The sequence below is a fragment of the Cnephaeus nilssonii genome (genome assembly GCF_951640355.1).
Source record: "Cnephaeus nilssonii genome assembly, chromosome: 5".
NCBI classification, from domain to species: domain Eukaryota; kingdom Metazoa; phylum Chordata; class Mammalia; order Chiroptera; family Vespertilionidae; genus Cnephaeus; species Cnephaeus nilssonii.
In genome coordinates this window covers 53,154,588-53,172,069 of record NC_137076.1, presented here as the reverse complement: position 1 = coordinate 53,172,069, position 17,482 = coordinate 53,154,588, and the positions used below count along the sequence as shown (strand labels likewise).

At 41.7% G+C, this 17,482-nt stretch overlaps 2 protein-coding genes across 8 annotated transcripts in view; one reads left to right on the top strand and one right to left on the bottom strand.

The window, feature by feature from the left end:
* The first annotated feature begins 2,873 nt into the window (after positions 1–2,873).
* Positions 2,874–7,129, top strand: RPS3A (ribosomal protein S3A). The gene is made up of 6 exons (XM_079771510.1): positions 2,874–3,021; positions 3,749–3,852; positions 4,220–4,407; positions 5,977–6,185; positions 6,686–6,795; positions 6,962–7,129. Exons 1-6 carry the CDS (start codon positions 2,960–2,962, stop codon positions 7,081–7,083), a joined length of 795 nt encoding a protein of 264 aa, XP_079627636.1. The 5' UTR covers positions 2,874–2,959; the 3' UTR covers positions 7,084–7,129.
* A 5,507-nt stretch (positions 7,130–12,636) lies between these two features.
* Positions 12,637–17,482, bottom strand: part of SH3D19 (SH3 domain containing 19) — a 163,270-nt gene continuing 158,424 nt past the window's right edge. For all 7 annotated transcript variants that reach the window (XM_079771509.1, XM_079771504.1, XM_079771503.1 and 4 more), the window contains one exon: positions 12,637–15,436. In XM_079771509.1, coding sequence (XP_079627635.1) covers positions 15,320–15,436 — 117 coding nt within the window. In that variant the 3' untranslated portion in view covers positions 12,637–15,319. The remainder of the gene's footprint in view (positions 15,437–17,482) is intronic.

The following is a 17,482-nucleotide window of genomic DNA, read 5'->3' as shown; positions in this document are numbered from 1 at the left end:
AAGAAAATTAATGAAATATTGCCCAGCCAGTGTGGCTCGGTGGTTGAGCATTGACCTATGAACCAAGAGCCCGGGTTTTGGGCTCAGTCCCCAGTGAGGGGCATGCAGGAGGCAGCTTATCCATGATTCTCTCTCTCTCTCTCTCTCTCTCTCTCTCTCTCTCTCTCTCCCCTTCTCCCTTCCTCTCTGAAATAAAAGAATATTTTTTAAACAAAGAAATGTTGACACTTTACTAGGTCTGATAGATTCTGACATTTTTCTATTACATTGTATTCTATCTTAATTTTGAAATTCTTAGATGGTTGAGAACCAAGAAACTGATTTTACATGCCCATGTTGTCTTTTTTCAATATAATTTAAACTGATGATTGCTCCATTTAATGTAACAGTGCAGGGAAATAAAAATTTTTAAAGCTTTTATTATAAAACAAAGTTGAGGATCCAAATATATACATCTGACAAATCCCTTAGGACCTAAGGCTTAGGTGCTGGTGTTGCTAGAATAAACCAAATGCAGCTGATTTCATTAATGTCTCCCCTGTGGCTTTTTCACTCTTGGGCAGAAAGAGGACTCTGACCAGGAAGAAGGCAAGTTTGGTTTTTATGCTGGGTTATGTAGCCTCGGAGTCTATAACATTTTCCATTGGGAAACTTTAAAACTAGTGAACTTCCACTTATAAAATAAACTTAGTCAAGGTTACTATAAGTATAGAATTACTACAGAGTTTATTAGACTCAATATTATATTTAGAAGGACTCACTGACTTCTACTGGTCACTAGTTTTCACCAGTCTGGAATTAGACAAAAATAATGTCTACAGACTTTTTCATAAAGCTGATTTATTTAAAAGGATTGACTTTTTGTGGCGTTCACAGAAAAAAATAAAAGGGCCCACCTTTCAGAGGATCTGTTTTTTTACTCTTATTTGGGGGGGGGGGGTCTAAATAATTTTAGAATGAGATGATGCTGATAGGAACAAATGGCAGTTGTTCTTTGTTTTATAATGTGGTGAAATTAAACAATTGCAGTCCTATTGGTTCCCATAATTATTTTGAAAATCTGGATTGATTCATCAAGTTCAAAAATTGGGGCCAGCACTTATGTCATCTACCTCTTATGTGTTCATCCGACAAGTATTCTGAGGGCCTCTTAGGTGCTAAGAGATGGAGCACAAACACGAAAAAGACTGCACTGTGTGCTCACAGGAGAGAGGGACACGTTGAATCGCAGTTACTAAGAAGGTAAGCGGTGCTAGGTTTCCTGGGAGCCTGTCTGGGGGAATCAATCGCTCACTGAACAGACTGAAGCTGAGCTGTCTTGAAAATGCACAGGTATTTTGCCTGCTGATGAGGGAAAAGGAATGAAGGCAAGAGAAAACCATTTTGTTCAGGGAATTTTTAAGTCGTTCTAGATGCCTGGTGTTGGGGTAGCTGGTAAAGAAAGGCTGATGTGGTGAGGATGAAAAGGGATAGTGAGTAAGGCTTGATAAAGGTGTGCTTGTAAGCTTGGCTAAGGACTTTAATATTTTTTGTTTTAATTGAGGTAAGAAAAACCACAAAAAAAACACACCTAACATAAAACTTACCATCTTAAGCATTTAAGTGAACAGTTCAATAGGGTTAAGAACATTCATATTGTAGTCTTTTTTTTTTCCTGTGAACACCACAAAGGGTCAATCCTTTTAAATAAATCATATTGTTGTGAAATAAGGATTTTGACACTATCCTATAAACAAATGAGATGAATGGAATTATTGAAAGATTTTAGGATAGGGTTGGAGATTCCGGAAGATTTAAAGATGGGGTAGTAGGAGGTAGGGGATGGAGGCTAAAAGTACTGGAAGGGATTATAGGATTTAAAAAGGCTTGTGGGGTGTTGTGAGTGGGGATGTTTGTGGCTTGGTCAGAGGGTTTTTTTGTGTGTTTTTTTTTTTTTTGGGGGGGGGGGAGTTTGCAGGAGGGGAAGTTAGAGAAGGGAACTCAACATATCCAAGCCTGTATGGGCCAGCTTTCCAGAGGCTGCACACTTGAGGCTAATCAGCCACCTCCAGCCAGGATAGAATTCGTTAAACCCCTACAATTAAAAATTTTTTGATTTCACACTGGAACCATAGTCCCTCAGGGAACCACTTAGCAAAATTCACTTAAAAAAAACCAAAAACACCCCAAAAAACTATATATCAATGTATGAGAAACGTATGGAAAAGTATACAAATACGTGTACAGCCTGATGGATGTTCACAAAGCTAACATACCTCACTAACCAGCACCCATATCAACAAGTAGAACATTACCAATATGTACCTCTAAAGTTACACTTATTTAATCCTACTAACAATCTTGTGAGGTAGATTATATTACTATATCCATTTTATCATTCCTTTTTCTTTTTAAATTTTTTTTTTAACTGACCTGGAATCGAACCCGCAATCTTTAGGTATACGGGACGATGCTCCAACCAACTGAAACACCCAGTCAGGGCTCCTGTCTCCACTTAAAATACGAGGAAACGGAAGCACAGACAGGTCACCAGGCTAAATGTTGTTGACCAGCATTTGAGCCCGGAGCTGCCCATTCCAAATCCAGTGCTCTGGAGAAGAAACAGGTTTAAAGGTGAGATGGAGAGTTCAGTTTTGAACGATGCTGGGTGGGCGCCAACTTCCACGGAAACTTAATTCCGGGCATCAGAGCTACGAAAGCCACCGTAACCCAAAGCCCGCACCCCGGCCTCCCGCGCCCCCGCCGGGGGAGCGCAGCCTCCGCGCGAGCAGTTTCCGCCACACTTGAGGGCGCTGTTGCAGCTGCAGTCGCGGGAGTGCCTTTCTGTTGTCGCGATGTTTCCCAGGACCGAGGAACGCAGAGGTCAAAGGTCACGTCGACAGCGTGCCCCGCCCCATTTCCTACGCCTAAGTTCTCGCGCGAGTGGCGCTTCCGCCCTTTTGGCTCTCTGAACAGCACCATGGCGGTGGGCAAGAATAAGCGCCTGACGAAAGGCGGCAAAAAGGGAGCCAAGAAGAAAGTGTAAGTGGCGACTGTCGTGGCTCTCCACTTTTTGGGGTTCTGTTAGAATCGGCGGGGGGGATCTGGGTCGCGGCGTGGGCCGGATGGCGAGGATGCCGGTCGGATTGAGCTGGCCGTGCCGGGTTGGTAAACTCCCAACCGCGGCCTGGCGGATGTGGGTGCTGCGTCGCGGCGGCCGGCTGTCTTTCCCCCTGGCCGTCTGGGCCTGTGTGCGCCCCTTTGAGCCGGGTGGCCGCCATGACTCGGGGCTGGCGTGTTCCGTATGTGGGCTCACGGGCCGCTGAAGTTCCACAGGTAATGGATGCCACTCCAAGAGCCGGAGTTGAGGAAGGCCCTCTTGTCCACCCAGGACCCCCACCGCTCCTCTGATTGGGCCGGGTGGAACCTGGGCCCTCCCGGTGGGCTCTTTAAAAGAGCCTGGGTTACCAATAGGTGTCTTCCTGTACCAGTCAAGTTCAGGAGACGTGCCTGAGTTTTGGGGGCAGTGCTGCCTGTGTGGTGGCAGGACCGATAGGGGTGGGAAGTGTGTACATTGGTGGCGAACACTGGGAAGAGCTCGATTGGCATGTGCCCTTCCCCTCACTGGGAGGGATAAACACGTGCACAGCAGTGTTTACGGGCTAGTTAGCCTTTTAAAGTCATTAGAATGAGGAAAGTAAAAAAAGTCAAGACTTAATGTGATCTGCGATAAAACTTGAGGGTTGTTTTTTTTCCCCCCCAAATACAGGGTTGATCCATTTTCTAAGAAAGATTGGTATGATGTGAAAGCACCAGCTATGTTCAATATCAGAAATATTGGAAAAACACTGGTTACGAGAACTCAAGGAACCAGTGAGTATCTTATTCTTGGCTTGAATTTTTTTAAATTGGTCTATAGGTCCTGTGGTGGGAGGCTTTATAAAGAAATGTCAACCCTTGTTTACAGCTTTGGCCCCTGTTGTGCTTGTTTTTGGCACAATACTTGTAGAAGCAAATTTTAGAATTTTGAAGGAAGTGTGCATGGGTAGTTTTGAGCTTTTAATGGGCCCTGACAATAAGTCGTTGGTGTCTATGTGGATTTGGTTAGCAAAAGTTACGGCGTTGATATAATTTACCATTAACTTTCTGAGCTTAACTTTATGCGTGAACCTTATCTTTGTTGGCTTGACTGCTTATGTGGTTGGTAAAGTTAATAAGACAATTGATTCTTGTTTTATAGAAATTGCATCTGATGGTCTCAAGGGTCGTGTTTTTGAAGTGAGCCTAGCTGATCTGCAGAATGATGAAGTTGCATTTAGAAAATTCAAGCTAATTACTGAGGATGTTCAGGGCAAAAACTGCCTGACTAATTTCCATGGCATGGATCTTACCCGTGACAAAATGTGCTCTATGGTCAAGAAGTGGCAGGTGAGAACAACAGTTCCTCAGAGTCATGGTGTCATTACAGCAAGGAGCATATCATACAGTTGAGGTTTAAATTTCACTTTAAAACCTTGATATTTTCTTGCTTGCCTTGGACTTTGGCACCCGAATTTGAGCAACAGCAGTGAGCAAGCCATCGTATTTATTTAAATTGAGTTCAAGATATAACATTGGATTAGTGTGGGGGTTTTCTGCACAAATTATTTCCAGGTTTTTAGTTTTGCCTGTCTTCAGAATATCTTTGGACCTCAAAACCTAGTGGACTTTAAAGTGAAGGGGTGGTTTGGGCTAGTCTTGATTACCTCTGGCAATATAGCATAATAGGAGTAGCATAGCCTCTAGTGTGGAGTTGAAATCTTGGCTCCATTTCCTTAATTTCTTTATCTCTAAAATGTAGGTTAGAGTGTCTTCTCGTGGAGTTAGTGTGAATTCCACATTTAGTATAGAGCTTGACACAAGCATTTAGTAAATGTTAGTATGATTATTATAGGAAATGATTGCATTGATTCAGATGCCTCTGGCTAACCAGTTTGGGGATATTTTGTATATGGGAATGAATAATGACAAAATGTTTTGGTCTCAGATGATACATACTGATTATACCATTATCGTTTATTTCTGACATTTTTCTAAGGTTATATGGCTGCATTTCTGGGAATATTTTAAGGTCCCTTTGCTATCATTGCATTATATTTATTTTTTAAAACCAAGGTATATTTACAAAATGCATAGGAGGTGATTCAGTTTTTGTTTTTGGTTTTTAAAATTAGGCAGTAATGTTACTAATGGATTTTTAAGTTGTACTTTAGCAGTGAAATTGAATATTTAATTCTCAGCATGGTTTTAGTTTGCAACAGGACATTTAAAAGTATGTTCATTTAGTGTTAATAATATTTTACTTATTCAGAACACTTTTTATTAAAAGATGGAGTAAAGCCGAAACCGGTTTGGCTCAGTGGATAGAGCGTCGGCCTGCGGACTGAAAGGTCCCGGGTTCGATTCCGGTCAAGGGCATGTACCTTGGTTGCGGGCACATCCCCAGTAGGGGTTGTGCAAGAGGCAGCTGATCGATGTTTCTCTCTCATCGATGTTTCTAACTCTCTATCCCTCTCTCTTCCTCTCTGTAAAAAATCAATAAAATATATATTTTAAAAAAAAGATGGAGTAAGTGTAGATATCCATATTATAGAGTCTCATAGAACTTATTTTCCTCTTGTGTTGCAGAGTTGTACAGCTGATTGAGTTGAGGGGAAGAATGTTAAAGGCTGTCATGTATTTGTAAAAAGTGTGGGTGTGGGTGCTGTTGCCAGTAATAGTGCAGATAGAGAGGAAAGAGGAGGGGGCTCTGTTGAGAGGACTTATTTACCTGGATATGAAGGATAGTAAGAAATTTGGTAAGTTCACTTCAAGGAAGTTAATTCTGGAATTTTTATGTATTTATACCTGATATTGTGTGATGAATACTTGACCTTCCAGCTTTTTATGTAAGAATTTGAGGGATGAAAGTTGATCACATTAAAGCCTGTATATCTGACAGTATCTTTTTTTCACTAGACCATGATTGAAGCTCATGTCGATGTCAAGACTACCGATGGTTATTTGCTTCGTCTCTTCTGTGTTGGTTTTACTAAAAAACGCAACAATCAGATTCGGAAGACCTCTTATGCTCAGCATCAGCAGGTTCGCCAAATCCGGAAGAAAATGATGGAAATCATGACCCGAGAGGTGCAGACAAATGACTTGAAAGAAGTGGTCAATAAATTGTAAGTTTCTTTTTCATCACACAACACAGCCCTGAATCTCTGATTAACCCTCAGATGAAGGAAAGCATACTGGTATAGAATAAGGTGGAATCAAACCTGTGTTTCTGTCTGTAAAACAATCTAGCTATATCCCTTGAAATGAAAGCATGCTAAGTGCTCAGTAAATGTGTTTTGGTTTCTTTATCCTTTTTTGGATGAAGCTAATTCATGGCAATTAGTAAGCCTTAAAGCACAGAAATGCTTGCCTTAGAAAATACACTGAATAGACAAAACCCTCCCCAACCAGTAATGTATGGGAATAAGTGATGACAAAATGTTTCGGTCCCAAATGATGTCCAGTGATCAAACTTAAAACATTTTTCTGATGTTCCCATGCAGTTGGCTAAGAGGGTGTAATGAAAAAGGCATAAGGCTTGGACTCAGCAGGCTCAAATGTGGATTAACTGAGGGGAGAGGGGCTCCATGTAGATTGATTCTAATCTATTGTTACTGGTTTGCAGGATTCCAGACAGCATTGGAAAAGACATAGAAAAGGCTTGCCAATCTATTTATCCACTCCATGATGTCTTTGTTAGAAAAGTCAAAATGCTGAAGAAGCCCAAGTTTGAACGTAAGTAAAACACTGGATCCCTGGAAAACATGTGGCCAAATAGCATATTTTGGTGTTTGTTTTTTTGGATGGCAAGATAATGGCTTTTTTTCTGTCATGTCTACACAGTATTGAAGGACCAGTTTCAAGATATGGTATGCTATAACAGTTTTTTTCTTCCTTTTAGTGGGAAAACTCATGGAGCTTCATGGTGAAGGTAGCAGTTCTGGAAAAGCTACTGGGGATGAGACAGGTGCTAAAGTTGAACGAGCTGATGGATATGAGCCTCCAGTCCAAGAATCTGTTTAAAATTCAGACATTTAATGGTGACAAATAAAAAAACCTATTTGTGATATTTTTTTTCTGATCATTTAAAAAGATAACCTTACAGCTTGGTGACTTACGTTCTGAATTGATGGTAATGTGAACTGTGCTGTTCTGTGGATTTTATCTATTTCTCTTAAGTAGCTGGGAAAGGATAGTGATTATTTTAAGCTGTAGTTATCTGGAGGTGTTAGAGATGGCTAATAAAAGAAAACCGTTTCTTATCATGGCTTAAGTTTTGATGGTTTTAAAACCATCTGGAAAGCTTGTTAAAACTTTGCAGGGCCCTGCCACTGGACTCCTGAAGCTTTCATGGAATGCTGATGCCCAGGACCACTTTGAGAACTTTTGTGACACACTGACTAATGGAAAGAGCCAATTGGCTTTTAGTTTTAAACCCAAATGCTATCTCTTTCCTGTAGCTTTAAAAATGCCCCACTGTGCACGTGCACTGTGAAGCTGAACTTGGCTAGAGAAATTGATTACTGGTGTATTAATAAGTGGCCATTTCATGTAGTCCACTATTCAGTAGTTACTCCTCCACTCAGTCTGTTCTGTACCCTTCCTCTTTTTAAACCTCTTACTTGCACTCAGATGATTTCCATGACTTCCACCTTGCCATTTATGGGTGTGTTCACGTTTTTTGCCTTACTGAATTTTTTGGACCACTATCCCATTTGAACGTCGGATTTCCCTTCCTCCTGCTTAATTAAGCTCGCTGCTCCAGCAATTCTCACCTTTGTCAGTATTCCTTCTACCAAACCCCTTACAGCAAAGCCAAGAGTTAACCATGCTTTTTGTATCTACTTTGAACCTGCTGCAATTGGGCTCTCTTCCACACCACTCTAAGGAAGCTGTTGCTGTCAAGATTACCATTGCCAGTGGTTCATTCTTGGCCTTTCATTTTACTTGGCTTGACCTCTATTATAAAGTGATATTTGGTAGTTGGTAACCTCCAGTTTGTAACTGTCCTTCAAAATCTCACCTCTTAAGTTTTTCTCACATTACTGGCTACTCCTTTGCTAGTTCATTCTCAGACCTAGGCTTAGTCCTTGGACATTTACCAGTACTCAACTGAAAGTGACCTGTGGGGAAATGGGTCACAAGATGCTTCTACCTCTGGAGAGTTTTGAGCCCATCTGTTGCCTCTATTGACAACTCCAAGAATTAGCAGATCAGTTTAAACTTGCTAGTAATGAATAGTCGGCTTAGAATACATGGGGGCAACTTAAAGACCTACTGCTCCTCCACCCCCTTGGACTTATTCACAGTCTGGGAATCTGAAGAGAATGAGGTCAATGCTACAAGTTGGCTATATCTGTTACTTTGAATCTTAAATAATAGCTTTAATGTATGAGATTATAACCTCGTTAGATTAATCAGTGGCTGATGGGGGAGCATGTGTAAAAATTAGAGGCCTGGTGCACAAAATTTGTGCATGGGTGTGGTCGGTCCCTAGGCCTGGCTGGCGATTGAAGCACAGCATCTGGTGTGGAAGGGCAGGTCCCAGTTGACCTCTGGGCCCCCTGTGTGCCCCCCACTCCCTGAGTCATAGTGCCCGAGTCCCTACCCTGAAATGGCTGTGAGCACAGCCGGATGCGCGGGTCAGGGCGCAGCGTGGGCCTCTGGGCCACCCAGTGGCCCCGCATGGAAGCCAGTTGGGCAGCGCACTCTCCTGACCAACCTTGCAGACTGGCTCCTGTGCAAACCCACAAGAGCCCTTGTCCTGGGGGCTGCGGCCTGGCTCACCCAGAAGAGCCTGTGTGGGTGCATGCGAGTGGTGTCCTGGGAGAGGGTAGTAGGAGAGTGCGAGCAAGCTTGGCAGATACCCTGCACTCTCACTGCACCTCTGTCCCCAGAACCCCTGCCCCCAGGTAGCTGGCAAGAGGTTGCAGCGCATTGCAGACTGCCGTTTGGCGCCGCCCCCTGGTGGTCAGTGCACATCATAGCAAGTTGTCAAACTCCAGGTTGAAGGACTGCCCAAGGGGACAATTTGCATGTTAGGCTTTTATTATATAGGATTCTAGTTTGGCCAAGAATGTGTCATGCAAAGAAGTAAGTTGTGAATAGTAGTCAGCTATAGATCCTGTGTCCCTGCATGCTCTTGTTGGGTATGCCAAGACTACAGTTCTCTGACTGCTCTTTATCTGGGCTATTCCTCAGGGTTGTATTTGCGTCCACATGAGAAACCTTGAGGGATGAGGTAATGTCTCCCTCTGCAAAAAGAGCAGACTTGTTTCCACTGAATAGTGGTAAATCTTAGTGTACCTCTTCTGTAATGCAGCCCACTGTGATGGGCCCTTTGCAGCACTTCCGTGGGACTTGAGGGGAAGGGAATCAAATGAGCTTGAAGCTCTGATTACTGCTTTTGCAATGAGTAATAAAGCCCTTTTTGAGTCTCGTGTCTTGCCAGCATCCATGAAACTGGCAGGCTGACTTTTTAAGCTAAGTTGGATAAAATGTCCAAACGGCCCATTTCCTGACACCCCCTCCCCAATTATTTTGAAGAAACATTTCAGCATGTATCTAAAATGACTTTTAAAAAATAATATACATGCTGCTGAGGTGGGCACTCATGATTTCTTGCCCAGCCAGTATTTCTCAGTGGTTGAGTGTTGACTTAGGAACCAGGAGGTCACGATTGGTTGCCAGTCAGGACACATGCCTGGGTTGCTGGCTCAATTCCTAGTGGGGGGCGTACAGGAGGCAGCTGATCAATGATTTCCATCTATGACATTTCTACTTCTCCCTCTCTCTGAAATCAAAGTATTTTTTAAAAATATGATTTATTAAAGAGGAAACAACCAGTCATTAACTCTAAATTTATATAATTCCTTAATATAATTCCAGTCATACCAATTTAATGGGTAATTCTTTACTGGATATAATGTGATAAGCAATGTAAGTGTGAAAGCTATGAAGGGTAGCTTCCTTTTACTAAGAACATGAAGTCAAAAGAATTACTGCAGGTGTCATTAGCTCTTAGAAGTTTATTTGCAGTACTGTAATTGTGTTGTATGAAAATATAACCACAGTGGTGGAAACTGACAATACAAATAGACTGACAAAATGTTGGTAAGGATATGGAGTAACTGGAACTGAAACATTAACAGTGAGGTATAAAATGGTATAGCCACTTTGGACAATGGGCAGCTCTTTTTTAAAAAGTATATATTTTAATTGATTTTAGAGAGAAAGGAAGAGAGATAGAAACATCAATGATGGCCATAGCCAGTTGCTCAGTGGTTAGAGCATCAGCCCTCTGACTGGGGTTGTGGGTTCAGTTCGGGTCAAGGGCACATACCTGGGTTGCAGGCTTGATCTCTCTGGCCCCAGTTGGGGCATCTGCAGGAGACAACCAATCGATGTGTGTCTTCCCCCCCCCTCCCCACTCTCTCTAAAATCAATGGAAAATAGCCTCAGGTGAGGATTAACCAAAAAAAAAAAAAAGGAAGAAACATCAATTATCAGCTACCTCCTGCACATCCCCCCTTGGTGATCTAGCCGGCAACCTGGGCATGTGCCCTGACTGGGAATCAAACCGTGACCTCTTGGTTCACAGGTTGACCCTCAAACACAGCCATGCCAGCGGGGCATGTTTGATTTTCTAGGTAATCTGTATATATAAAAGCCTAAGCAACCGACCGACTAAACGACTGGTCTTTGGTCAAATGGTTTCTATGACGAGCACTGACCACCAGGGGGCAGACGCTCAACACAGGAGCTGCCCCTGGTGGTCAGTGAGCTCCCACAGTGGGAGTGCTGCTCAGCTGACTGATGGGTACCAGACGCCCGGCTCACGGCTGGCAAGTGCAGCTGCAGCGGCATCAGCCTCTCCCTTCTCCACAGCAGTGCTACTGAGCGGCAGTGGTGTCAGGCACAGGGGGCCAGGATGAGCAGGAGCAGCGTGGCGCCACGCCTGGGCTTGGGCTCCCCCCGAGCTGCCTGCTGCTTCACATACTACTACGTCCCTCGGGGGATGTCGGACTGCCTGTTTCGGCCTGATCCCCACAGGGCCGAAACTGGCAGTCCAACATCCCCCGAGGGGGTCCCAGATTGTGAGAGGGCTCAGGCCAGGCTGAGGGACCCCACCGGTGCACGAATCTTTGCACCGGGCCTCTAGTGTAAATATAAACTGTCTACATAGAACTGAGAAGCTGAGCAGGAATTTTCTTGAATGAAATTCAAGGCATTAATTTATTCATTGTAACGTGGTTCTAGTCCTATTATATCTAAGAAGTTAAAGTTGTACAATAAAGCAGATCAATTTTGTTTAACTGCTAAAGAGAAATGTACCACTTCAGCACAACAAATGGATAAAGTACTGAATTGGTAAATCAGTGGAGCTAGGTTTTGCTTTAGGTTCTTGTCATTACCTGTATGGCCTTAGGCAAATCATTTAACCTCTGCAGGTCTAGCTCTGGTCTGCAGGCTCTCCTCTGTGGTGTGTGACAGGATGAACTTGCCATTAGGTGAGAGGCCCCTAGATGGTGCTGTTGTTCCGAGATAGGCTATGTATTTTTTCCCCCCTCTATAATTACAGTGAAGTAAAAAGGCATAGGTTAGAAAATGATTTCCTATTCTGGAAAAATGCACTGCTAAGAGTTCATTCAATGGAATTCAAAATGGCAGTGAATTATAAGTCATATGCATGGCCCACATGCATCTGACATTAATTAAAAGGAATAAATCATTAACGATTATACCAAATATCTCATTATACTATGCCCATATAGCCATCAGTATATTTTTAGGTATATTTACCTAAGCCTAAGATACTGAATAAAAATGAAGTAATTAAGAATATTGATGTATAAAAACCCTATATAGAAAGAAAATTTTAAAAAATACTAGTTCTAATAATGATGATGAATGCACTGATACTTGGAATGTTTCAGATTGTATTCAAAACCTGTGATTTCCATGAACACAATGAAAGATTATATTACCACTCCAGCTATGTAAGCAAGGGCATCTTTTAATGAAATCTGTCTTTGTGTGTTTAAACAGGTAATCAAAGGGTAAGAATAATATGTTAAATGAGTTCTCTAGTTTTAATAAAAATTTTTAAAAAAGGATTTGGAGATTGTACTTGGAGGAGGCTTGGATGAACAATATCAAGTTTTTCACTTAAAATTCCCAAAAGGAAAAATAATACATTCCTATTTTTCCCCTATGAAATTCACAAACTATAAAATTATGCTGAATATACAGAATAAGAAAGTATCTATGAAAACCTGTACCAAGCTACATTTTGTCTTGTCACTTGAGTGAATAATAAATGACAAGCAAAAACTGTAGCATGACAAAGTGAAATGACATAAAAACTGCAAATTTTTGTTTCAATAAAGATTTTTGTCAACCAATTAAGGAGGAAAGATATTTGATCTCAGTGTATCCAAGATGGTATTGCTATATAAGTTCCCCATCCATCTAAACAATCAACCTTTATTAATATTATATTGAGCAAAGGGCTGGTGTCATAAAGAGAAGATACCATTTCCATTCTCAAAAAATAGTCTAGTCTGAGAAAAGGACTTTGAAAAGTTCAGTTTATTATAATGTCAAGTAGATTTACAACTATTGCACTTATCATTCTGCTGACTGCCAAAATTTAAGAGGATATTTTTCTCCAATAAAGCTAAGTTTCCATGATTTTTAATGTAAGATGTTAAAATTACACAGGCAAATATGTATACCTCATGTCCTTTTCCAGATACACACCCTACTTCTTATTATACAGCTGGCTGCAAACGGGAATTTAATTGGGATAATGCTTTAAGTCCCATTTCTCTTGAAATTACTTGAGTAAAATTTGACACGAGTTTTCTTTATATTTCTTCTTTACCCAAAACATGTAGAAGAAATAGCCCCTATATCAATTATAACCACACTAGAGGCCCGGTGCACAAAATTCGTGCACGGGGGTCCCTCAGCCCAACCTGCACCCTCTACAATCCAGGAGCTCTCAGAGGATATCCTACTGATGGCTTAGGCCCACTCCCCATGGTTCTCTGCTCTCTGCGGGACCTGGAGGTTTCCCTGCAGCCATGGAGATGAAGCCCCCATGCCCTGTTGTCGCTCTGCCTGCTGCCGCCATGTGCCATGTGAAGGAAGCCCCAATGCCCTGCAGTGTGCTCTGTCTGCCAGGCCTAGGGGCTTCCCAGACACGGACACACTAAGGAAGCCCCCATGCCCTGTTGTCCAGGCTCTGTCTGCGGGGCCTGGGGGTGTTCCCACCGCCACTGCCCACTAAGGAAGCCCCCAAGCCCTGCTGTCTGGGCTCTGTCTGCCATGTCTGGGGACTTCCCTGCCACTGCCCCACTAAGGAAGCCGCCATGCCCGGCTTTGCAGGGCCTGGCGGCTTTCCGGCTGCCGAGATCAGGAAGCCGCCATGCCCTGCTCTGCTGGCACTGGAGTCTTCCGATCACCCGCCAGCTCCGTGTGCGCAGAGCCTGGCGTCTTCCCGATCGCCGGGGTGACAGGCCCTGCTCCTCCGCCGGCTACATGTGCGCAGGGCCTGGCGGCTTCCGGATCGCCGCAGCAACCAACAGGAAGACGCCAGGCCCTGCTCCTCCGCCGGCTCTGTGTGTGCAGGCCTGGCGGCTTCCCGCTGCCGCAGCACTAAGGAAGCCACCATGCCCTGCTCTCAGTGCTCTGTTTGCTGGTGGGACAGGCCAGACATTCCAGCAGCGGGGCTGAGGGGACTGGGCACCGCCATCTTGTGGGTATGGGGGTCGCCATTTTTGTCGCGGAGTGATGCCTAATTTGCATATTACTCTATTATTAGATAGGATAACTGGCAGATGACTTTTAATCAAAGACGAAGTAAGTAACTCTTCCCTTAGAGAACACCATCTCATGTTTGACCATTAGCTGCCTAACTTTTTGGACAATGGGAAATAATAATAAAAGCTAAAAAGTGGCCCTGTATATGAATTTCTTCTTAAAAACCGAAGAGAGTCATGAACATTGTTGGGAAAGTGTTTCACATTTCCAATGAAATGCTATTCCATTGATCTGTTTGGAAGATTGTCTTTAACCTATTTGGCTTTAGCCCATAAACTGTAATTGATTCAGTTGCATAAAGAACTGCTTTTATCTTAAGCGTGACATGCATAACAGTGGATATAGCAGGAAAGTGTGTTTTTAAAATTTTTTATTTTTTATTTACTCTAATAATTGTGAAGGGATGAGCTGGGGAAAAAACAAAAACAAAAAAGTATCAGCCTTCTTAAATTATTTTTTCATTTGATTATATAGGGAAGAAATGAGCTGTGGGGCTTGGCATTGTTTTTCATCTTAACAGTTACTCTGTATTTGAGATAATGTGATTCATAATGTATCACTATAACAAGACACAGCTTTTACATATTACTGGGGTAACACAAAGAAAATGAATTTTTCTTTGGGTACCAGTAATTGTCAAAAGAATGATTGCAGATTCAGAAAATGTGCTTTATAACAACCCTGTATAAAGTATAAATGGAGGAAAGAAGTAAGTACAGCAAGTATGTGGAAGGGTTAGTCATATTAGCAAGGCATCTCAGGATGGTTTTGGTTCATTTAACTAAGATGCTTCAAATTTTAACCCCCTTCAAATTCTTGGACAAAGGGGAAATACTTATTAACACCAGAAGCATTTGGTGAGCATGAGCTGATTCACCAGGTTCTTACACAGGCTCCAACTAGTTAATGAACTACCCCCTCCTGAAGCAAGGATTTGCCCTGATAATAAGGAAAATGCGCTCAAGCTGTTAGAATTAATTTGAATATCACAAATGAAATTTAGATTACCAACCATGTCTTGATGGTTACAGCATGTAGAATATTGAATGTCCTCTTTTTAAACTAAAGTAAAAAAAAAAAAAGAAGAAGGAGAAGCATGTTTAATTGACTTTTGCTGATGAAAATAGATGTTGAAGCACAGCTTTTGCGTGTAGGCCCCTTGTGCTGTCATGTCACCAGGCACTTTCCCTGGGGGAAGTGTTTAACTGTCTTGCTCATCCTGCTGATGTTTTCCTTGGTAGAATACTTGCTCATTGGTTTTCATGTGTACGTTTCTACTGTGATGAAATCCAGACATTTTTTGCTTTCAGAAAATTCTAGTGTACCTTTACAGCATAGATATTTCTTTCAGTTTAAAAAATAGTGCAAAAAAACCGTATCTGATAGTCGAAGTGATAGTTCTTGTGCCAAGGGACACAGTCAAGCTTCACCTTTAGCCGACTTGTAAAACCTGAACATAGTTTTTGGGAAATATTCCAGATTTTCCCATTAGTTCTCCACTCATCCAGTCATCGTCTACAGATTCCAGCTCTGTAATTGTATCTCCAGCCTGTAAGAAGACAGGGAATTGGAAATAATTATTAATTTCTGTTGAGTACAAGCATGCTAGGAAGTATCTGGAGAGGCATGTATTCTCTGACTTGCCGACAGGATTAAATGACATACCACAAAGATAATCTATACCTAATGATGCCATTCCTTTGCCATTGTCACCCTTGTTGCCCTTTTATTTTTCTTCTGTATTTTGTGCCCCCTAAATTCACTCCTAATTTAAATTCTTCTTTAATAAATAACAATACCAGCTATCATATATATGTATTTGTGTGTGTGTATATAATTTACTAACAATATTATATATATACATATATATATGTATATGCACACATACACATATATATGTATATGCACACATACACACACACACACACACACACACACACACACACACACCCTTTACTCCCCATCTAACAATTATTTATTCAGCACCCACTATATTTCAGACATTGTTATTCTAGAGTGGGGAGACAAATAAATAAGCTGGCAGAGAAAGAAAGTGTGGGGTTGGTTGCTATCTCATTAGAGCAGCCGGGGAAGGTCCCATTGAAGGTGACGTGTAAGCAAAGACTTGGAGATGAGTGAGCCATGTGCTTACTCTGTATGTCTTGTCCTATTTTATGTACTTTATAGGAATTCATATACACAACAGAGCAGTCCTAGAGATATATTTGTATAGATTTCCTTAATTTAAAGAAAAGGAAATTTAAACTCAGAGAGATTAAGTAATTTGCTTAGTGTCCCATGTCCAGTTAGTGGTAGGGACATGACTCAAATCTAGTGTGATTTCAGGGCCCTTATTGCTAACCATCAGGTAACATGGCCACCACATTTTACAGCGGACTCTTCACTTAGAAAGGCTTTTACTGTAATTGTCTTTTTTCCACATCCTGAGCATTTTGTACTGTACATTTACTGTTCTACATAATGGTATTCTCCGCCATTTGGTTTATTCCATCCTCCCTGGCCTCAGTAGCAAATTTGCATTCTTTCCTGTCTTAAAGAGCTTCACTGACCCAGAACACTGATTTATTCTCATCAGCACAGTCAAAGGGACTGTGTATCTTATTCATGTGTAAATTATAACTCCTCAACAGATGACATAATTTTTGAAATTATCTCCTGGAACTATTTTGTTCTTTATTGTTTCTAACCATTTCTTAGAATCTGGATTTAAGATTCTATAATGGTCCAAAATGACCCTGGCTACTTGAAAGATTATCAGGCTAAATGGATTTATTTGTAGCCCTAGTACATAGCCCTCTGGAAAAATGGTTTGATTTAAGGCCTTTCTTTATGGAAAATGGAAAGGAAAAATTCTGACTATCAAATGTCATTAATTTACTTTACTCTGCTAAAATCTGTAAAACTTCCGGCTACTCAAAGTTTCTATTATAAAAAGTTCCTTCCGGTTCCTAAATTATAACATAATGGCTGATTAAAACTATTTTTCTTAGCTCTGTTCCATATATACATAGTATATCAATTTTCTGGGGGCTAGCACACTTTTAAAAAAGCTTTATCTACAAATATTTTGTGGATATTTATTAAAATATTAATGGTCAATACTGAAGGCAGTGCAGAATCCCTTAACTCAAACCTCTAGAACTATCTTGCTTAGATTGTAAAACAATGACCACCTATTTTCTTTTTTGTTTGTTAATCCTTATCCAATCATATTTTTTCTATTAATTTTTAGAGAGAGTGGAAGGGAGGGAGGGAAAGGAAGGAAGAGAGAGAGAAACATTGATGTGAAAGAGACACATGGATTGGGTGCCTCCCACAGGCGCCCTGACCAGGGCTGGGGACGACCTTGCAACCCAGATATGCGCCCTTGACTGGAATCGAACCCGTGCCCTTTGGTATGTGGGCTGACACTCTAACCACTGGGAACACTGGCCAGAGTGACCACCTACTTGCTGAAAGATACTGTGAATTGTTATTGATATGCCATAACTTAAATGAATGCCAAAATAACATCCAAAAAATTTGAATTTAGATTGTTTACTTGAAGTAACATTCTATGTACAGATAAAAGGAA